Source organism: Haemorhous mexicanus, chromosome 14 (assembly GCF_027477595.1).
Source record: "Haemorhous mexicanus isolate bHaeMex1 chromosome 14, bHaeMex1.pri, whole genome shotgun sequence".
NCBI lineage: Eukaryota > Metazoa > Chordata > Aves > Passeriformes > Fringillidae > Haemorhous > Haemorhous mexicanus.
Window position 1 is genome coordinate 6,017,183 of NC_082354.1, and position 21,326 is coordinate 6,038,508.

General features: G+C 42.5%; 1 protein-coding gene across 3 annotated transcripts in view; it reads left to right on the forward strand.

Annotated features, from left to right (window-relative positions):
- HTR2C (5-hydroxytryptamine receptor 2C) overlaps positions 1-21,326 on the forward strand; it is a 77,035-nt gene that overhangs the window by 19,607 nt on the left and 36,102 nt on the right. For 2 of the 3 annotated variants that reach the window (XM_059859008.1, XM_059859010.1), the window contains exon 2: positions 14,174-14,807. In XM_059859008.1, the coding sequence (XP_059714991.1) occupies positions 14,423-14,807 (385 nt within the window). In that variant the 5' untranslated portion in view covers positions 14,174-14,422. Of the gene's footprint in view, positions 1-14,135; positions 14,808-21,326 lie in introns of those variants that run through there. The other variant, XM_059859009.1, reaches the window with a different exon arrangement.

Sequence of the window (21,326 nt, forward strand, 5' to 3'; positions counted from 1 at the left end):
TCTGCACCACGAGGATGCTGTTGCTGGCAGAGTAAAGCCCTTCTGCATCCAAGTGACTACAATAGTGCTTTTATCTGGAGAGCACAAAGTGTAATCTACTTCAGTTTTCTAAATGAGTTCAATGCTATAGAAGCATCAAAGAGAAAAACTTTTGTTTGGTGTTGTTATGCCTTATGAATCCTCAATGAAGTTACAATCTCTAGGTTTTGGTAGTGGGTTTTTTTGGCTTTCATCCTTGGTTCTGTGCTTGAACAATGTCTGTCCTCCCACACAGCTTTGCTGGGAAGGGAAAGCAGGATTAAGTTAATGTTTCTTTACTTTCAGAGCTCTTCTCTACCCAGGACAGAGTTGTCTGCAGGTTTTGTGAGGCTCAGGTCCCTGCATTTGGTGAAGTTCCTGTGCCTTAGGTCAGTGTGTGCACTGGTAATAATACCTGCATCATCCCTTGGTCTTCAGCAAAAGTAAAGTCTCACAGCTTTAGAAATGAAAGAGATTTCAGGTAACATGTCTTAATTTGTGCTTGCCATCAGCTCAAACAGGATCCTCTCCTGTCCCATGCTTATTTTTGATTGATACAAACTGCTGCAGGAGGATTTCTTGGTTTGCTTCAGCTGTGCATAGGTGACTTTCTCCAGTGTTTCAGAGAGGTTTGGTTTCTAACATCTTCCATCTCAGCAGCTCTCACAGCCACAGATAAACACTGAGACTGCAGATGGGTTCAAAATGCTCAGTTTTGCTCACAAGCTGTAAACTGATATTTCTACCCCCTGTGTTTAATGACTGATGTCTTGTGAAGGCTGACCTAGAACAGAGGCTAGAGGGAGCTAAAGAATAAAGCAGGGATTTATTAAAAGGCCTCAGTGGATCCACCTTGGGCAGTGCAGGAGCCCAGCCAGGGCTGCACCCAAGATAAACCAAAATGGTCCCAAAATGCATGGCCAGGCACGGGGTCTCTCACTTTTATAAGTTTTGGTCCATTTGCATATTGGAGTTAATTGTCTTATTATAGCCTTAGCCCATGAAGTCCCATCCTTGTTTTTCTCTCTCAGCCCACGTTGTTTGTGCTCTTGGGCCTGAAATTTGGATCAGTTGTCCTTGGTGCCCAGCTGGAGCAGGAATTGTTTTGTCTCCCTGCTCTGTGCAGAGAGCTCACCATCCCCTAATAGGAAGCTCAGAAGTACACACTAAAGCAGCCCAGAATCTGAAAAATAGAAAAGCTGAAACCTGAGGCATCAGCTGCTGTTGCCTGATCCATCCCTGAGGTTTTAACACCTTATATGGTGCTCTCCACTTGGGTGAACACGTGTGCCTTCACCCAGTCCTCCTTTCTGGTGCAATGATGGCTGTTCCCACGTTTTGGAAGTGCTCTGGAATGATGTTGCCATGTCTGTTTGCCAGGTCATGCTTTCTTTGAAGCTCTTGGGAAGTGTTGTGCAGTAGCACATCACCACCAGCAGTTTTGCTATCCACCACTTGAAGATGTTCTTGCCCAGAGGGGTTTTCCATCACAGAACATCATTCTGTTTTGTGTCAGTGTTTGTGCTGTGCTCCTTGGCTTTCTAACAGCTCAGGCTTGCAGAACAAAGTGCTTGAGTAAGATACTATTTTTAAGGACATGGAGAGGTCTGTTATAATTTGGAGCAGAAAATTCTGCCTGGGGCAATCTCATGGAAACTTTAGCTCTGTATCTGGAATCCTGGCTTGTGGCACACAATTTTCCTGCAGTAAAGTTCAGGCGCCCCTGTAGCCCTGTGTTGGCTTCTGCATCCCACCTTCTTCAGCCTTAAGGAAGGGGCGCTTATCAAACCAGGGAATTTTTTTTTACTTCTGGGATTTCTTGAGATGGTTCACTAAAGGCCCTGCAAGCTACAGGCACAAGTTCAAACCATGCACCTCACACAGCAGCCACGTGATGGTCCAGAGGTTCTTCCTCTCCCTTAAGGAGACAGCAAGGAGTGGTGGCAGCAGGGTGTTGTGCCATGTCCCCTGGACTGAAGGGCACAATTTCAGCCCCCCAAACTGATTCCCAACATCAACAGGGTGGGACATGCTCCTCGTGACCCATGTGGGTGAAGCTGATTTCAGCCTCTCTGAGTAGTTACTACTTCCAATTTCTATTTGGGCTGCTTTAGCTTGATAAAGCTGGGATCTGAATAAGTGTTGGCTACTTTTTTGCCTTTTATACTTCTCTGAGGGTCAGATGTGTGTGAGAGAAAAACATTGCCAGTGTAATTTTTAAATTACATTATGGTGTTTGTTAGGTCACCAGCACAGGGAAGTATTTTATTGCCTGCTAATTAATGGAAGTAATGTAATTGTTTCCATTTTAGACTACTACTATTTATCAAAGTGTGTTTGTAAAGGTTACACTGCCTGGTGTAAAGCTGCCTAAAATATTGCTACTTTAGGTATTTGCATAATCATTTGTTTGTAGTGGTTTTGGAAAATGAAAATGTAGGATACAATTTACTGACACAGAGCTCAAGAGGTGTTTGTGTTTTTGCACAAATATACCCAGGCCCTATTTCTGCAACTGCTCCAAGCTGGCTGGTACAGGGGACAAGATCTCCCTTCATCTGCAATGAGCAGGAAATGGAAAAAAAAAAAAAAAAAAAAATTGTAGCAATACAGGAATCAGGGCTTTGGGCTTTTGCTTCTAGGCTTTTTTAGATCAACAGGTCAGTGTACTTAATTAACCCAGCCTGAGAGCAGTTGTATCTGTTTGTCACAAGGTGTGTGTGCATTGGGAATCCCAAGCTCCCCTGGATGCAGCTCAGCACGGGCAGAGCTGAGTCCCAGGCACAGCCTGGCTGGGGTGCTGTGATCCTCACCCCCACTGACCAGACAGGTAATTAATGGGCTCAGTGCCCAGAGAGATTTCTCTGCTGCTGTTTCCCTGGCTCCCCAGCCTCATTTGATGTCTCTCTGTGCAGTGCTTGCTGTGTGCTGTAGTTGTACTTCTGAACTAAAGCAATTTCTGTCTCAAACTGTTCCAGTGTTTGAACTTTGGCAAGAAAGGAGAACACTCCTTGCTCAAAGACTTCAGATATTGCCTCCAAACACGCTTTTGCTGCACTCACTGGACACAGCAAAGCTCTCATTCACCTATAATCAATAGTGCCAGCACCCAGATTATTTTGGTTTGTGGTGATAGTGAATTTGTTGGAGGTCAGAAGCCAGGAATGACGGACTTGCCCTGTTGTTTCTGATGGAGTACTTCCCTCATGTGGAAGGATTGCTGTTTCCAGAGGAACAGAAGTGTTTCTCTTTCAAACCTACTTTCCGTGTATGTGGATGTGTGTTGTTTTTCTCCACTTGACAATTGGTGGTTTGTCACTTCCTTAACTCTGAGCTGTTCACAGATACTACGCTGCTGACAAAGTGGAAGCAATTTAGTAATCACTTACAGGAGAAAATCGACACCATTAGAGTTCAGCTGTCTTTGTTTGAGCCATTAAAACGCAGACACTACCTGATTCATATAGAAATTGCTATGATAGTTTCATTATCTTTCCTCTGTGGGGTTGAATAAAAGTGTATTTGGTGGCCTCCCTTTGGTAGAGCTGTGCTGGTGTGGCCCCTGGGTGGAGAGCCTGGTCCCCTGGCACACTGCTCACTTGGGGACAGCTCCCCTTGGCTCTCTGACCCCACGCAGCAGCACCCACAGCCTGTCTGGGAAGCACGGCTGGTGCACCTGAGAGATTTCACCCACATTTCAGGTGAATGTAGGAAGAATACTCCTTTTAAAAAGGAAGTGGCTGCTTTGGACCCTGTTTGAATTTCTAAATGCAAGTTTTCCTTCTTAGACTGTCACTGAGACTAGAGATTGTCTTTTACATTTCTTTGTTCTCCTTGAACCTTCGTGTTTTCTCTGTTGTTCTGCTGCTGAATTGTGCTGGTGTTCACAGGGGTCCCAGGACGAGGGAAGAGATGAGAATCTTGACTCCATGTTTCAGAATCTGATTTATTATTTTATGATATATATATTAAATTAAAAGAAAATTATATAATAAAACTACACTAAAGAATAGAAGAAAGGATTTCATCAGAAGGCGAGCAAGGAATGGAAAAGAATGATGACAAAAGCTGGTGACTCTCAGAGAGTCCAGGCCAGCTGGCTGTGATTGGCCATCAATTAGAAACATCCAACATGGACCAGTCAAAGATGCACCTGTTGCATTCCACAGCAGCAGATTATTGTTTTTCTTTTCCTCTGAGGCTTCTCAGGAGAAAAGTCCTGGCAAAGGGATTTTTCAGAAAATGTCATGGCAACATTAAAGTCTGCAGCTTCTCTCCTGTTTCCATGTTCTTCTCAGTGGTCCTAACCATCTTGTTAAATGCAGCCAAGCACCTGCCTGCTCTTTTCAGCACCTCAGGACTGCTCCCTCTGCTGCAGCTTCAGCACATCTCAGCTGGGACAGAATCTGAAATGTATAAAATCCTTCTTCCATGTGTGCGCTCACAAGGAGAAGCGGGTTGATCCAAATTACACCAGCTTTTACAGACCTCCTTTGCCTTTCATGTCATGCTGGAAAACGAAGCATTTTCAATTATGTTTTGTCTCCTTCACTTCATTTTCCCTGACTCATGTATTGATGTCAGAGATGCCACTTTGTGTCAGTGCAATTTGCTCCCATGGAAATGCCTCCTGCACACGCGCGTGCGCCCGGCTCCTCGCTCCTCTGCTCACAGAATCTGGGAGCTGTCAGAGCCCTGCCCCAGCACTGCCCATCTGTCTGCTCTCTCAGAGCTAATGAGCCTTCTTCTTCCTGCTCCAGGCATATTACCCACCCTGACTTATTCATAGATGATGTCTATTAAAATTGTCAAATGCTTTGAAAATTTAATTATTTCCCTAAATAAAGAGCCTGCTTCTAATCACATTGAGGATGTTTCAACACAATTGGCCTGTTTTCTAGTGCAAATCAAGAGTGACTATGCTGAGCTCTGTCTGGCCCCCTGGGCGTTGTCATTTAATTGAAAATACTTGTGATTTACTATAGTGTAAGAGCTCAGAGGTGTCCCCGAGCTTGGTCTGTGAGCAGCATCACAATGCAGAATTTATCTGGAATAAGGCATCAGATTAAAGTGGCCTCTTGTGGCATCAAACAGTCAATGTGTGATGGGGGTGGAGGCAGGTATTTGTTTGCTTTTGGAGTGATGGAACATACAGAAATCCCTTGCTTGCTGTATCTATACCTTGGATTATATTTGTCTCTTTCATATGCCTGCATATGGCTCAGATGCTGAAGTAATTATCTTTGTATCTGACTGATAAACTCATAGTGTACAGCCAAATTCTTTTAGTAATTCATTGTGTTATCATATTCATTGTGTTATCATATTTCATTAATATTTGATTGTTCAGCCCTCAGTCATTCTGATTTTCCTGTGTTACATTCCAACCTTTACTGATGTGGGCGCTGAATCTTGGTTTTGAATTATCAATGTATTTAGTTCTCAAAGTATGTTTTGGTTAGGCAACATTAAAAAAAACCAAAACACCAAAACAAAAAAGACCCCAATTTACTATCAAGGTCAAACCTTACCAACCTCAACATATACCTCCCTTCCAGACCAGGGTTTGTTTTTCCAGTCCAATCCATTTTCATCTCCTCTGCAGCCAATACCATGGCAGCTTCACAATTGCTCTGTTCATCTTGTTCTCTGGAGTTTACATAATAACTTCCCTGGTGGCAGCATATCAAATGGTTTAATGAAGTGTGAGCTAGAGACACTGCCTTTTTTATTATTATTATTTTTTTATTTTATTTTCCTAAAGAATGGAGTGTTACAGAACAGATGAACAAAATCCCAAGACACCCAGCCAAGACTTGCAATGTACATCTGGGAAACTCATGTTGCCTTTCACAGAACTTTCCACACATTTTTGTGTCTCAAATTTTCCTTTAAAATCTGTTCTGAATTTTTGCCTGGTTAAAGTCAAACTAATAATTTTATACTTGTGTGGATAATTTTCTATCTTGAAATGAAGACCAGTTGCTGTAATTGTTTCAGTCTTATCTTCTTTGTACTTTTCCTGTTTTTTTGAATACCAGTTTTTAAGAGTTTTGTTTTCTACCTACATTTATCATTAGAGTTTCCCTTACTACAGATTTATCAGGATATCCAGTTATATATATAATATACTTACATCAGAAAAGTGTTGGCTTTTTGAATTTATACTGTCAGCTGTTCCCTTTTGGGTCTGTATGGGTCAGTTTCCCAAGAGAAAAAAAAAAGAAAAGGAAATTAAAAGGGAAAACCCCCTATAAGTAGCTGCATTTTCTATGCAATTATTGTATCAACTGTTGCTATGCATGAGATAAAGATAAGTCAATTAACTTATGAATGTTTCAATAATCCTTTCTCTGACACTGCACAGGTATGTGAAAACACATATTTAATTAAGCTATTACAGTGAAAGCCCTGAGCCATTTGTCAGTTCATTAGGCACACTTTTTATTACACTTTGAGCTTTGTTTTCCTTTCCCTTGGCTTATTTGATGCTGTAATTTATTCTTTTTAAAGACATTTGGACAGCAATGACAACAGGAGAGACACTGTAAACCTATGCTAAGAGTGCACCACCACAGCAGGGAGGAGACCTCTATTAAAAAATCACTGCCTGAGCCTTGAATGAGAGAGTTCTGCAGGCTGAGGTGCTCACTGGGAAAACAGATTTGGGGGAGAAGCTGAACTCCCTGAGCCTTGAATGAGAGAGTTCTGCAGGCTGAGGTGCTCACTGGGAAAACAGATTTGGGGGAGAAGCTGTTTCAGCTGTGGGACCCCCACGTGAGCAGCCCTGTGCTGGTGATGTTCCAGGGCTCAGAGTGCCCCAGCTCAGGGCCACCTGCAAAGGAAAAGGGGAGATTTTCCCCTGGATCTTGTGTGGGATGAGGTGCAGGGTATCCCAGAATCTGAAAATTGTGTGTTCACTGGAAAATGAGGGGTCCTGTGGTGTGATTGCAGAGGGCACGGAGAGCTGGAATGAAGAGAAGGCTCTGAGCCAAACATCAAGGGATTTCTTGCTTGATTAAGAAATGTGACTTACTAAGTAAAGAGTGAGTCAGCAGCAGTCCCCAAGCAGGGGTGGGTGTTCTCAGTGTGTGCCAGGCTGTGACTCACAGCTGCTCTGTGCTCACCTGCTCCTGGCCACGCTGCTGCTGCAAACCATGCCCAGTCATTACAGAATGCCAGCCCAGTGATACTGGGTGTGATAGTTCCTCTGAAACATGAATTGAATGTAAATCACTTGATGATTATTTTTTTATTTAGAGGCATGTATGTATTTAGGTGTGTTTTGCTGTGGTTGCACTTAGAGCTATGAAGTTATTCAACCACATATGGGATAGAGCACTGTACATCAGAAACTGCTGAAAATTGTGGAGTCTTCTGGTTTTTAAATAGGCCTGGCTTTAAAACTTGCAAAAAAAAGTTAGCTAAAGAAAGCTAAGCAAGTGTTTTTGTTGCTTTGGTCTATTACGTTTCATTTTGGGTAAGTGCTCACTTCCAGACTTTAATGATGTAAACAAAGAGCTGCCGTGCAAAACATCTGAGAGAAGAAGAAAAATTGGTTTTCTAGAGAGAAAGAAAGTTTAGAAAGAGTAAGAAAGAGTTTACCAGTAGTTTACTACAAGAACCCTGAAAAGCTGAGTGTAAAAAAGCTAGCAGACAGGGTTTTCCCACCAATGTCACGCTTGATGTTTGCCACATTGTGCAGCTGAATTAAAAGGGACAGAGGAAAGGTCACTGCAGTGGAGGCAGAAGCCAGGTCCTTGCAACCACAAGAGCTGCCTTGGGAATCCTGGGGACTCCCAAAGCTCCATGTGCCAAACTTTAATACCCTCCATGCTGTTGCATTAAGGGTATTAAAGTTTGGCAGAAGATAATTGTCCCTTGTGTTCCAGCTGGTTCTCAGAAATTCGAGGCAGGGCTCAAATTCACGTTGTAGCCAATTCAGACTGTGGGGCTGGTCAAGCTCAGTAAGAACTTCCAGGAGCACAGCTGTACAAATAGTGCAGGAATGTGGGTTTGATTGCATTCAATAGGACTTTGCATGATCCAGATTCATGAATAATGTGATTTATTGAAGCAACAGGAAAGCAGGGTCAGGACTGCCATGATAAATGCACTAACTGCAGAGAGTTAATATGTGCTTCGAATTTCAGCCACTGGGGACATGTGTATTTAAAAAAAAACAAAACAAAAAACCAGAGAGGCAGGTTGGAATTACATCTACCCATAGAAAATATGAACAACTAGGGTATAATCATTCCAAGAAGTTCAAACAGTGTGTGATGAGATTCAGATTTATTCTGGTGTGGTGTTTCTGCATGTCTGAGCCAAGAGAGAAAGTTTATCATTGCAGGGAGTGGCAGAATATCTACATCTTCTTGTGAGGTTCCCAGGTGCTCTTCCACAAAGGGAAAATAAAAAAGGATGCTGGTCTTACAGCCAGAAGGTGGATTAAGATCTCTGTGTGTTTGTATTGCCTTGAAATGTCTGGGAAAAAAATTAATGCCTTTCTGACTCAGTATGAGGGAAGATACAGAGAGGGAAATTGATGCTATTTGCTTTTGGGCAGAATGGTAGTGATTCATTATTATGACCCTAAAAAATATCACTGCTTGAGCTCATATCTGAGCAAATCCGTTTTCCTCTTGCTGTGAAAAAATGAAATACTCTTTTTTTAATTTGCAAGTGATTAAATAGTTATTTTCTGTTTCAGAATTAAAAAAGACTGGTAGAAAGCTGTGTTTGGGGAGGTTTCCCTAAGGTTTTATTAAGTGTTTTTTACGCTGATTTATCTCCAATACCTATTGGGAAAAATTCCAGAATTTCTTGCAAAACAGAAGAGGACGTATCAAATTCTTCCTTGGAAAGAAAATCTCTGAACAAAGAGCTAATAATATATTCCCAAGTTCAAGAGTAGCTCAGCAAAATAGTCATATTAGGCATAACCACTTCTCTGGGCTGCAGCTTCAGTTAATTTGCAGTGGGTATCTGCAGAAAAATCATTGGGGTTTGACTTTTCCTTCCCTGCTGCAGTGACTGTGAAAATGCTGCCTCTGTCTTGTCACTGGAGGCATTTCTTCCAAAAGAAAGGAGATTTCCTGATGCTGCCAAGTGACCAAAATGAGTTGGGGCTTTCCAAAACTGCCACTTTTCAGAGAATGTTGATCTGTGGGCACCTCAGACACAGGTGGCCCCAGCAGGTGGGGAAGGTGAGGAGCTGGCTCTGGTGTGTGCCTCTCTCTGGTGTCACCTGGGGCAGCTCTGGGACCCTGGATCCCACCTCAGGCAAACTGGATTTGTATTCCCTTTGTTTCACAGCTCTGTTTTCCCACCTGGCCACACACTTTTACTTCTGGCCCTGGGAAAACTCAAGGGGAGAGGATGTGCTGGTCTGATCCTGAGCTTGAGCAGCAGGGCAAGCACAGGGGGTGTATCCAAGGGTCAGAGCTCGAAAGCATCCCCATGCTGGACAGCTTTGCTCACAACTGTTGAGGATTTGTTGCAGATTGAGGAGCTGTTGCAGGACAATGGCCATTTTCAGCCAATGCACAATCCAGCCTGCTTGGGATAATGGACAATGGACACGTTCACAAACAATAATGGACATATTCAGAGAATGGGGTCGGGATATCCTTGAAACAGATACAAGAAGAAAGAGTCATCAGGACTCAGCAAGTTTGTCAGTGAGCTTGGGAAAGTGAGGAAAAAGACAGTTCATGGGTGGGACAGAAAACCACAGCCAGACTCATGAAAAATTAGATGATCCACTCAGCATCCTGTCTTAGACACATGAACAGCCTGCCCTAGCCAGTCATGTATTAGCTAGAGACATGTGGGCAGTAGAGAATTATTATGAATACACTCTTCTTAGGGATAATGAATGTGGCTTCACTGGATCACATTGGTTGTGGTGTGATGTCCCTGAACCTCCACATCCTGCACTTTTCCCCCCACACAGAAGCACAATTCTGATCCAATGATAGGATAATTTAACCTGAAAGGGACTTTTTGAAGGTCTCTAGTCCAACCTCAAGGTGCTCAAGGAAGAGCTGACTTCCAGGTTAGATGGGTGTTTGGGGGTAGATCCCAGCTGTGATCCCACAGTCTCTCTCTGACCACCTGCACTGAGATTTTATCTCTTTTTTTTTTCCCTACTTCATACACGATTTCCTTACATCTATCCCTGGCAAAATTGCTTCTTGTTTTGCTGCCCAGCTTTTGGAAGTACCAGCAGGTAGATGTAGGCAGCAAATGCATCCCTGTTCAGAGCTTTTTCTCTGGGTTGAGCCAAACCCAGTATTTATTGTGCTTCCTCCCACATCACCCTGGTCATCTCCACCGGACTTGCAGCATTCTCACACACTGTTAAAAAATAGAACTGCACAGAAATAGGGATGTTTCCTAGTGCTGCTACAAAAAGGACAAAAATGAGTTCCAACTGCCCAAAATATAGAATTCTCTTAATCTAAAAATATGACTTTATTGAATCACTAAAAGGAAAGTGGCCCTTTGCAAGTTTGCCATGAAAATCTGTATTTTAAAGCAACCTTCTGTTCCAAAAAAAGTGAAAATTAAATTGGCAATGGATAAAAAAAAAATAAAGATGCAAATAGCAAGAAATGCAGGGTTTAGAGTGAAGAATGAAGCCTTAAATCTGCCTTCCTGAACATAAATTGCATATTCTATTATATAATTTTAAATTATTTGCCATTTTGTAAAGGGCTTCATGGAGCTATAAAAATTTATGTCATCTGACTATCTGGCTCAGATAGTTGTGAACTATCTGCAACTGTTTTCCTGTCAAAAACTGCAGTACTTACAGCTCAGTTTAGTTGACTTCAGATTTATTTTTTCCCTGATGTAGGTCTACCATCAAAGTCAAGGCTGAAGGAAAAACTCTTTATTTAAAAATGTTTGTTCTTTATCAGCCTGTTGGCTTTTATCTGGTAATTGGGGAGATGTGGATGGAACTTGGAGAACTGGACACTGCCAATAGTTTGGGAGGAGAAAATCTCTCTTGCATATGGCCTTGTACCCGTGATGCCATTGGATGTTTTTGGTTTTTTAGTGGGGTGGGAATTGGTGAAAGCCATCACTTTTGATCATTAAGTACTTCTGGGGTTTTTTTACAGTAAAACTCACCATGAATTAATGTATTACCTCAGTCTGCCTGACACTGAGGTTGTTGTTTTGGGCTCAGCTGACAGTCCTTGGTTTCTCACCAATTTCAGATGCACGTTGGTAACGTCCAGAGGATCCCTCAGTGACTCAGGAGCTCTGCAGAGTGTCCAGGGGAGCAGGATCCTGCCTGGGGGCTGGGGAACATCTCCAGTCTCAGCAGGCAGCTGCCTCTCTCCAGGAAAAAGTGCTCTGAGCTTTGAAGGGTAAAACGACTAAAGATGAATGCATTTAATTCAAAGGAAAAAATAATTGTGTTTATTCCGAGAAAGTTTTTGGGTTTTTTCCTTTTAGCAAGTGTGGTGGTAAATAGTCCCAAAGGCATGTGAGCCCCACCAGTACAGGCTAATTAACCATTGTAGCTTCTGTTTCACTCCACCTTAACCTTCTGGAGCATCCAAAAACTCCAGCATACCAACCCCTGCTTTAAATAATTCATGTGTTTCTTGATAGACAAAAGTGTTTTTCCACCTTCAGTTTATTTTAAACTGGACTTAAAGAGTGAAAAGAAGGAATGTGCCAAAAGAAATCATTATTTAACTTTATCAAAAAGCAAGAGTGGCATAGAAAAGAATTTGGCTCTGCTGAATGTTTAAATTATAATTCTAAGGACTGTCAGTAGTAGATTGAACTGGAATTGATGATTGACCACAAAATTCAGTATGTGTACTTTGATGTTAGCTATTGGAAAAAAAATTTGTGATGGGCCCATGTTTCAATTTAAAATTATGGAGATGGTTCTTAAATAAATGCAGAATCCATGAATAAATTGTGAATTATTTTTCTGGTACAGTGGTGTGCTTAGAAGACTGTAGCTGAAGGAATTAGTCACAAAGTTTTACCTTGAGAAGACTGAGGTATGCAGTGAAAAGGAAAACTGATGATTTCAAGCCAGGATCTGTGTAAAATAATAACAAGAGTATTAGCAAGGCAGTAGAACAGTTAATTCTGAAGGTGGAGCCCAGGCTTGAGCATTCCTGTAATCAAATTCCCATGTGATTTTTCAAACTGAATATGTAAAATGCAAAAGAGAGTGACTCTACTCACCATTTCAGTATACAGACCTTAGCAGTTATAAAAATAGACACTTTTAATTCAGAAGCCTTATCTTGGAGTTGTTTTTTGTGGTGTGGTTTTGTTTGGGGGTTGTTGGTTTGTTTCCATGATCTAGAGTTAAGTCATGTCCTGTCTGTGATCCTTTGGCTGCCCAGTGTCTCCTTCTATATGGAAAGGTGATTTGGGAAAATTGTCATCACAGCTTTGAGTTAAAAGCTGTGTTTTGGAAAAAATATTCTGAAGTTATTTAGAAACTTTCTAGAGACCTTTTTTTTTTTTTTTTTTTTTGTTTTTGAGACCAGCTAAGCTGGAAAAAATAAACGGTCCAGTGACCACTTGTTCATTCATCTGCCTGTGCAGCTGCAAAATTATTTTCTGTGCTGTGCAAAACTTCTTCCTAAATATGAGGTTTAGAGACCCTCTGGGAGTAATTAACTACAATGCAGAAGCAAATCTGGGTTCATTGTATGAACTGCTCATTTAAGAAATATTTTTGTGCACAAAGCCCATTAACGAGGTTCCAAAACCCTCATGAATGTTAAACATTTCATTATAGGATTCTGAGCACTTCCTATTTAAATGAAATCTAATGTAATCTCATTAATTAATCTAGCTTTTGATACCTGGATTGCTGTGTCAGATGTGTGCCACAGAGCTAAAATCTGGCTTTTATTTTGTTATTTATTTAACAGTGGTAGAACAGCTCTTTTCCTGTGGGCTGCACAAAAAGTCGAGGATGTGCTCAAACGAAGCTGCCTGCTCTTGATTTTATTCTCTTCCTGGTCCACTTCCATCGCCCTGCTTGACTGGGTGCTTTCCCCCTGTGCTCCCAGCCCTGTGCTGCACGTGGCTGTCAGGAGCTGCACCCAGTGCAGTGCAAGTGCAAAGCAAAGCTGCTGTTTCCCATCAGTTGTGCAGGACTGGCAGTCAGATTTACTGAGTTCTTTCACCAGGACTGGCAATACATGCCTTTAGCTTCAGCGCCTGCAGCACGTGCCTGAAGTCAGGAGTACATTTAAATTACCAAATTAGCCCAATGCATGAGGCTGAAGGACCTCAGAATCAGCAGCATGATGTTCTCTGGCCTGTGTTACATGGGTGGTAATCAGGCTTGCCCTCACTGTCAGCTCCTTTTTGAGGCAGCACAAATCAAGTGAGATGCTGTGAGGAAATCTGGCCCCACTGGGTGTGGGATGAGGCTGTTGGGACAGTGGTCCTGAGCAGCAGACTGCTGGCCTGGCTGTGTGCTCAAGACCAGCAGGAAACAGTGGCACAAAAATAGATGAAAAGCAGAAATAAGTGCTCAGCTTTTATGAAAGTTTCTTTTCTCTTAACTCTTTGTTGTCTGTTTGTTCCAGAAGGATCATACAATGTTGCCTAATAATACTGCATCTTATCCACCATTAATTTCCCAAAAAAACTGAACTACAGTATCTGTTATTGTAGGAGAGTTAATCATAAGATCTGAGGGTTTTTACAACACCTTCATTTTACCTCAGAATATGTAAAATATCTCCAAACCCTTCCATTTAAGGAGATGGATTGCCCTGTGCTTGGCTGCGCTATCTGGATTGGCTGGAATTTTGTGCAATTACTGTTTTACACAGCAGCGGAGTATTTGTGAAGTGGATATCAATTGAAACATATTTTGCTCTTCAGACTTGCTTTTGCAGGTTTCACAAAACATTTAATTAGTGATAATCAGCTTTTAACCAGCCAGAGCACACTGATGTGGTTCCCTGCCTCTCTCCCCCATGATTGTAGACATAGTCTGTACCCTTCAGATAAACTGCTGGCAGTCTGGAGAATGTCCTAGCCAGCAGGAAGGGGAAGAACAAGGATGTCAGTTGCATGGGGAATAAAGAAGGTGTTGTGTATACTGTGGTCTCAGTGAAGAATGTCCTTTTCCTTTACTTTTCAGAATGGTGAACTTGGAAACCAGCTGGAGATTGCAAAGTCTCCTTTCCCTTGAGGTTGGCCGTCAATGGTCGTCATCACCCACACCCAAGGAAAGCAGAAGAGCTCCACGCTAACTTCTGTAAGGTCTGCTTCACTATGGAAGATCAAATGATTTTCTGGCTCAGGTTTTGTGATCTGCCTTGGACCTGGAGTTTGGAAAAGGGATCGTCTCTGAGGCACAGTTAAGAGACAGAGCAACCAGCCCCAGACAATGAGCACTTTAAGTAGCACTGGAATATTGCTCAGCTTAACAACAGTGTCTGTCACACTGGATTTTAGTTTGCATGGTGGTCTGATGGCTTGGTCCTTGAGCAGCAATTTGACTCTGAACCAGAGTTTGCCTACATCTGATCCTCTCAACACCTCTGAGAAGGGAGAAGTCTCTCGGATGTCCGTGAGGGAGAAGAATTGGCCGGCCCTCCTGATCTTGGTTGTCATCCTGCTGACCATTGGGGGGAACATATTGGTAATTATGGCTGTGTCCTTGGAGAAGAAGTTGCAGAATGCCACAAACTTCTTCCTGATGTCTCTGGCAGTAGCAGACATGCTGGTGGGTATCCTGGTCATGCCCGTGTCGCTCATTGCAGTCCTGTACGGTAAGTGCCTTCCCTCCTCATTGGAATTTTTGCTTTTGCAGGGAGTCCCCCGAGGCTGCAGCAGCCTGCTGTGCCTGATTTTCCTCGTGCTTGGGGAGTGTCAGTGTGTCCTTGGTCATGGCTCTGTGCTGAGGTTCATTCTCTGCTGGGAGCAGAGCTGGTGTTCACAGTGGCAGGAGTGACCTGGAACAATGTCACGCTGCAGGGGCCACCAGGAGAGTCTGAGACAGAGAGGCAGCTCTTTACCTTGGGTTGGGTTGTCCCAAAACTGAGCTAGGACACAAAAGCTCACAGAAAAGTGAGGAGAGTGCTCATTGTTCATGAGCTACCCAGCTCTGAGCGGGGTCGGGGTCTGTCCTTGAGCTGCCGCTGCTAGGATCAGCGGAATTTGAGCAAAATCGTGGCTCAGAAAGGAGGTTTGCACGAGTAGATTTGGCATTCAGATAAAATTCACTCCTGGCATTTGCACCTCATCTTGCCTCGTGCCCTTCAGGGGGTCACGGTGCCTCTCAGTGCCTCAGTTTCCCTGTCTCTAACCTGAGAGTATGCTCTGTTCTAAAGCACCCAGAGCCTGCCTGTAGAGGTGTAAACATTTATTTCTCCCCCTGTCAGGGTCAGTGTGCTTGCAATGGAGTGGGGCATCACTCCTGCACTCAGGTGTGGAACCACTGCTAGCACTTCAAAGTAAAATATCAAATCCATCTGCCTTTCATCTGGCTTGGACTCCAGATCCCTTTGGTCAGGGTGGGGCCAGGACTCTCCATCCCTGGGTATTCCAAAGGAGCATTCTGTTCACCTCTGTATCTCTGATCATCATGTTTGTGTACTCTTGTATCAATCTTATAATCTGTGTATTTCATAGATAAAACTTTAAATTTTTGAAGTCTGTTTTCAGATTTTCTTAGAAAGGTATTTTAATATTGATATTTCTTGGAAACAAATAATGTTGTTTACTGACAAATTTGATTAGAAATTGGTTTACTGTCTTATAAAGTAAAATGTAGGGATATTTATCTGACTTCTTCACTTGCCTAAATGAGTAAGTCTGGCAGAGATTAATTTCCAAAACACATTGATCAAGCATACATCATTCCAAAGCTTATATAACTTGTCTACAGTGAGTTAAATCAATATGTGATTTAGGTACAGGCCTGGCTATGGAGATCTTATGCACAAAGATCTTTTATTTTGAACTGTCAGAATAGTTCCATCTCTAAATCTTGTGTGTATTATAACATGTGTATTTTATTTTTAGCATTTTACTCCAGCTCCCTGGAGCTAGAAAGGGAGAATATAAATACTGAATTATGTGACAGACCTGCGCTTGCATAAATTCTGTGTTAGCCAGTGACTCTAAAAAGGTGAATTTATGGAAGTGGTCTTCCTACATCCATACTTTCAAGGTCTTTGGAAACTAATAGAAATGGATTTTCTGTTCTGCCTAGAAAATGATTACTTAAGGTAGTTTAGAGGTGTAAAGCATGCCACCCTTGTAGCAGCAAGGAAATATCACCGATTTCAAGAGGCATTGTAATTATCCTCCTTTTTTGCCAGAGAACCAGCACTGGCTGTTGATAGCCCAAACATTTCTCCACAGACAAACAGTAGTACGTAGATTTTTTGGCAAAAATCGTAATTTCATGGAAGATTTGTGGAAATACTTTGAGGAATGAGGAGGCTGCTGGGGCAGTGCTGGGTGTTAGACCCCAAAGCATGTTGCCTCCAGGCTTTGTGAAGGGAGGAGGAGGAAGAGTTCCACTTGGGGAAAAATGAACCTCAGAGGAACTTGTGGGTTGATCTCAGTAGGGCCCCAGTGAAATAATTTTTTGAATACTATTTAAGCTACAAATTATGGAAGTAAGGAGGGGGAAAATGTTCTTACATCAGCAGAATTCTTGTGAGAATAATGGGGGTGCATGGCCATGGACTGAGCAGGGAGAGGGTTACTGCTTGGAAACATCACTGTGAATGTTCAGTCACTTTTGCTCTGTATATTTTACCTTGTTCATTCCATACAATCTACATAATTGTACACTGGGCTGTTTCAAAGGCTGCCATATGCTGTACTGAGAAGTGCATGCAGCACGTCTCTTCCAGATTTGTGGAAGTCACTTTTAATTTATGTAATCAGAAAGAAACCTTAAAAATATGTATAACAAATAGAAGAGTGAAGAAATTACTTTCAAGTTTCCACATCAGCTCTCTCAGCCCCAAAGATAAATTCTAGTCAACAGAGTAACTAATTTCAGAGTAGGCTCATTTCCTTACTTTTGGCTAATAAGGTAAATGAAGTAGATTTCACTTCAAGCATAACCAGAAAATTGAATAGACACCCTCCACAAATACTTCTGGTTTTTGGTGGCTTTCTTAATTAAAAGAAGGGAAAATCGAGTTTCAAATTAATTCAAGAGTCTTATTATAAAGGAAAGGACAGCAGGATGCAGCATGATGGATTTTTCTGCAATTAATCAGGGCTTGGATATATTTATCAATTAGTCTTAAGTGTCTTACAGTAATCGATGAGTTGCATTTGACAGCTGAGAACATTTTGCCTGGCATGCAGTTCCTAAAGAAGTAAGTAAATTACTCTGCTAATTAATAAGCATGTATTGGGGAGAGTAAATGAGAAATGTACACAGTGTTTCATCTCAATGAAGAAATGCCTGATTAATTAAAAATACTGGTATCTTTATAAAAATATTGACAGGGCATCAGGTATCTCACACATGATGGAGCTTCAGAGGGCAGGTAGAGGTTATCTCCTCACCCCTGAGCAGCTCAGGGACAAGCAGCAGTGGGTTTGCATCATGTCGTGGGTTTATGAGCAGGAAAGAGAGGGCTGGTGGAGGAATGCCAGAGAATCTCCTCAGCTGATCTGAGTTGCAGAGGATTTTGAGCTTTCTGGGTTCTTGCAGAAGGTTCACAGCTGCCAACACAAGTTGCCAGGGTGTGGCCAAGGAGTGGCCAGCAGACCCCTCTGCACTCCCAGTGCAGGCTCTGCTCTCTCTCCCCTGGGTGGTGCCTGGGGCTGAGGCAGCTTCCAGGGGCTGGTGTTGGATGTACTCACCAGCCCCAGCTGCCAGAGCAGATTTACACCCACAGTGTTGTTATTATTGATAATTCCCATCATTGTGGTGGTGACAGTGATGTGCTGAGCACTTGGGCACACTTTGGTGCTGCTTTCCCTGCAGAGGGGGAGCAGTGCAGCTCAGCTCTTTGATGTGACACTCAGGTATCTGGAAATGATCAGGCATTTAAAGACCAGATCAAGTCAGGGGCTTAAATGCATCTTGCATACACCAAGTTCCAGCTGACAGTTGCATTACTTTCAGAAATTATTATTTATTCCTGTTAGTTTTAAATGAGCAATGTTTGTGCTAAGTAACCACTACATTTTGTTCTTCTGCTAGGGTGTGAGTGAATGGAATCTCCTACACTGCTTGCACTATCTGTGTCATAAATTCAGAGAGGGGATTATTTTTTTCTCTCCAATGACACCTTCTACCTGGGGTGTGTGCATTGAAATTTATACCCAACAGGAAGTGTGAGTTTATCTTTTGCTATCAGTAGGATCCTTAGGCTGCTGCACTCTGTGCTCTCCCAGCAGCATTTATTCTCTTTCCAAGTCCCTAAGCTTTCTTGTCCCTCAGCTAACCTAAATAATTCTGTGAAATCTGACATCCTACTGTATCATTATTTACCCTCTTTCCAGATTATTAGATTCATAGGAAACTGTAGCTGAGATATTGAGTGTCCTGCTACTGAATTTTCTCCACATGAACAACTGCCTGTTTACCTGTGTGACAAATGGGATAAAGTTGTGGTGTATCTGTGTTGCTGTTGGGAAAGAAAGCTGTGTATGATGTGCCCTGGATCCACAGAGCACCTTCTTTTCTGCTACCCAAGGTTTAAATTGTGCTTAGAGTGAGAGGAGGGGGGAATGCTAAATGGATACTCTCTGTACTCATTGAATATGGGTCCCTGGCTGTAAAATATCTTGAGGCAGCTAAATGTTAACTTGCAGGGTTTTTCAGAGCCACTGAAAATGTGGCACCCTGTGATGATTCCCTGCTGGAAACAGCATTAGGAGCCTGCACAGCTTTGGCTTGCACTGGTGGAACACTGATGATTTCTGGTCAAGTGAGAGTCAAAGGCTGAAGGGCTGAAATCAGCACAAGAGCTCAGCACTGGAGAGGGTGATTACACTTGTCAAGAGGAGGGAGTGCTGCTCCACACCCTTTCTCAGCAGTGATTAAATCTATTAAACCTATATTTGCATCACCCTCTTCAAAAACATTTGACTCAGAGCTTTTAATTGTCATTGAAAGCTGGATTTGCTTCACACACATAAATTTCCTCTTAATGTAATTTTTTATTTTGTCTGAGATTATCTATACTTTATGTCTGGCTTTTTATGTAGTTTATTTAATTTTTTTTTGTTTTGCTATACTTTTAATGTTGGACAATAAAAACTGGAAGCCAGAGGAGTGAGGAAAGTGCCATTATCTGAAGAGTGCAAAGCACTTTGAAGGAAAGACCATAGTGTTCTATGGTACTTTAAACTCATCTTCTTACTAGTCTTATTAAAGCAGAATTGCTTTCAAAAATTGTCAGAGCAATTTAACTTATTGTAGCCTTTTGTTATTCTTTCTCATTATTTTGATGTGTGTGTTTTAGTGATGTCTTGTCTGAAAATCTCTTCAAGATTTTTATCTGCTTCTGTTATGAAAGTTGAGAAGCAAAATTTGATATTTGCAGAATGACACCAATATGAGATGGATGCAGTCATTTGGACTTGATATGTGTGTGTGTATATATATATATATATATATTTGTCCTAACTGATGGAATTTCACTTACTCATCCATGCAGCAGCCCCATCTCCAGGACTTTTCTGACAGCCAGGCTGTGTATGGCTCTAGAGCAACATTCTCCATTGAGATAAATACTTTGTATGAAATTAGCAAATTCACATGAATGTTTTCTACTCCTTTCCGTTTCTTTCCTTTTGTCTCAATCAGTTTCATAAAAAATCTGCTAGACATTCTTTTATAGGCATGTTACAGTGTTATAGTAGGTATGCTAAAGACCCCCAAGCCAGCTTGTTAGCCCTGATGGTGTGCTGAGGGCTGACCAGGAATGAAAAGGAGGCAGAAATGGTGTAAAACCATGGATGCAGATAAGTTGTTTATGTGGGCACAGGTACCCTTGATACAGTACACAGTGCTTAAAGCAGGTTTGTTTTCAATGAACTAAAATGTCACCAGTAACCCTTGTGCTGATGGTTCCTCTTGTCTGGGAATGTTGATTTAACTGAAGTGGCTTCCTCATACACATCTTTCTAATCCCTGAAGTTTTGGTCCTCACCAGGTTGAGAAAGAGAAAGATGCAAAAGTGAGCAGCCCATAGAACTGGAGAAGGGTCATCTCCACCTCCTCCATGAGGAGCTGCAGCTGTGCTCTGTGAAACAAAACACAGCTCTGATGGGGAGGTTCTGCTCTGGGAAGGGCACAGGGGAAATTTCCCTGGTCAGGCTCATGTCTTGGCTTGCTTTCTGCTGAATTCCTCCTTTTGGGAGTGGATTTTGGTTACAAGACTTGCAGGCAGTGGAGCAGCCCATAAATAAATGGTATAAATTCAGGAAAGCAAGTCTCTGCTGTCTGCAAACAGACTGTTGTCAATTTGGAGGTTTATTTTACTTATGCTAAAGCACTAGATGGATCTGTATTTGTCTTTTGAACAGCGTCGCTACATTTGGGTAGAGCAAGAAGAGCTACAGAGTGTACTTGGATCTTCTGGAAAGCAGTTTTTCTTCGTTTGTAGCACCTGCAGGTGTTAGATCTGTCTGTCTTCTGGTAGATTAAATTATAGCAGTGTTCAGCACTTGACCTGCCATCACTTCTTTGGGCAGATGGCCATGTACTTATTGGTAACTGAGCTGGTTTTTCTCCTTGTGCTGCACCTGTACAAGCAGATTTAGAAAGCTTGTCACTTTTAATGTAATAAGAACCAGCCCCATAAAAATTCAGATTTTAGTAAAACCTTGGCTTGAATTGCAAATTCCTCCTAAAAAATTCCATGGAGACCTGGCATAAGTCTTCCGTGTGGATGGTATGGATGCTCTTTTCTCTCCCTCAGGACAAGTCTGTCCTTCCCTCTGTGCTGCTGGTAAACTTGCAGTGTTATGGTGAGCAGGATGTGAGCACCAGAATTCACATCTGAGAGGAGCAGGCAGTGCCCCAGGTGTCACCTGAGCTGCATCCTCGGGGCCTGGGCCCCCCCAGGAGGGACAGCAAGGCAGCCCCTGCTGTCAGCAACTCCCCAGGTTTGTCTGGCAGCAGAGTTTGAGTCTTTCCCCAGCCCATGTGAGAGTGCAGCCACCCCAAACCCTGGCCCAGGCTCTTTGCTGTGTGCAGGGGCCAAAGTCAGAGCGAGTGTTTGGGGCTACAACTCCTGGCTGCAGCCAGCTGCAGTAATCCCCTGGCCTCTGGGATAGTTAGGAATCTTTCCTGCTGTGTG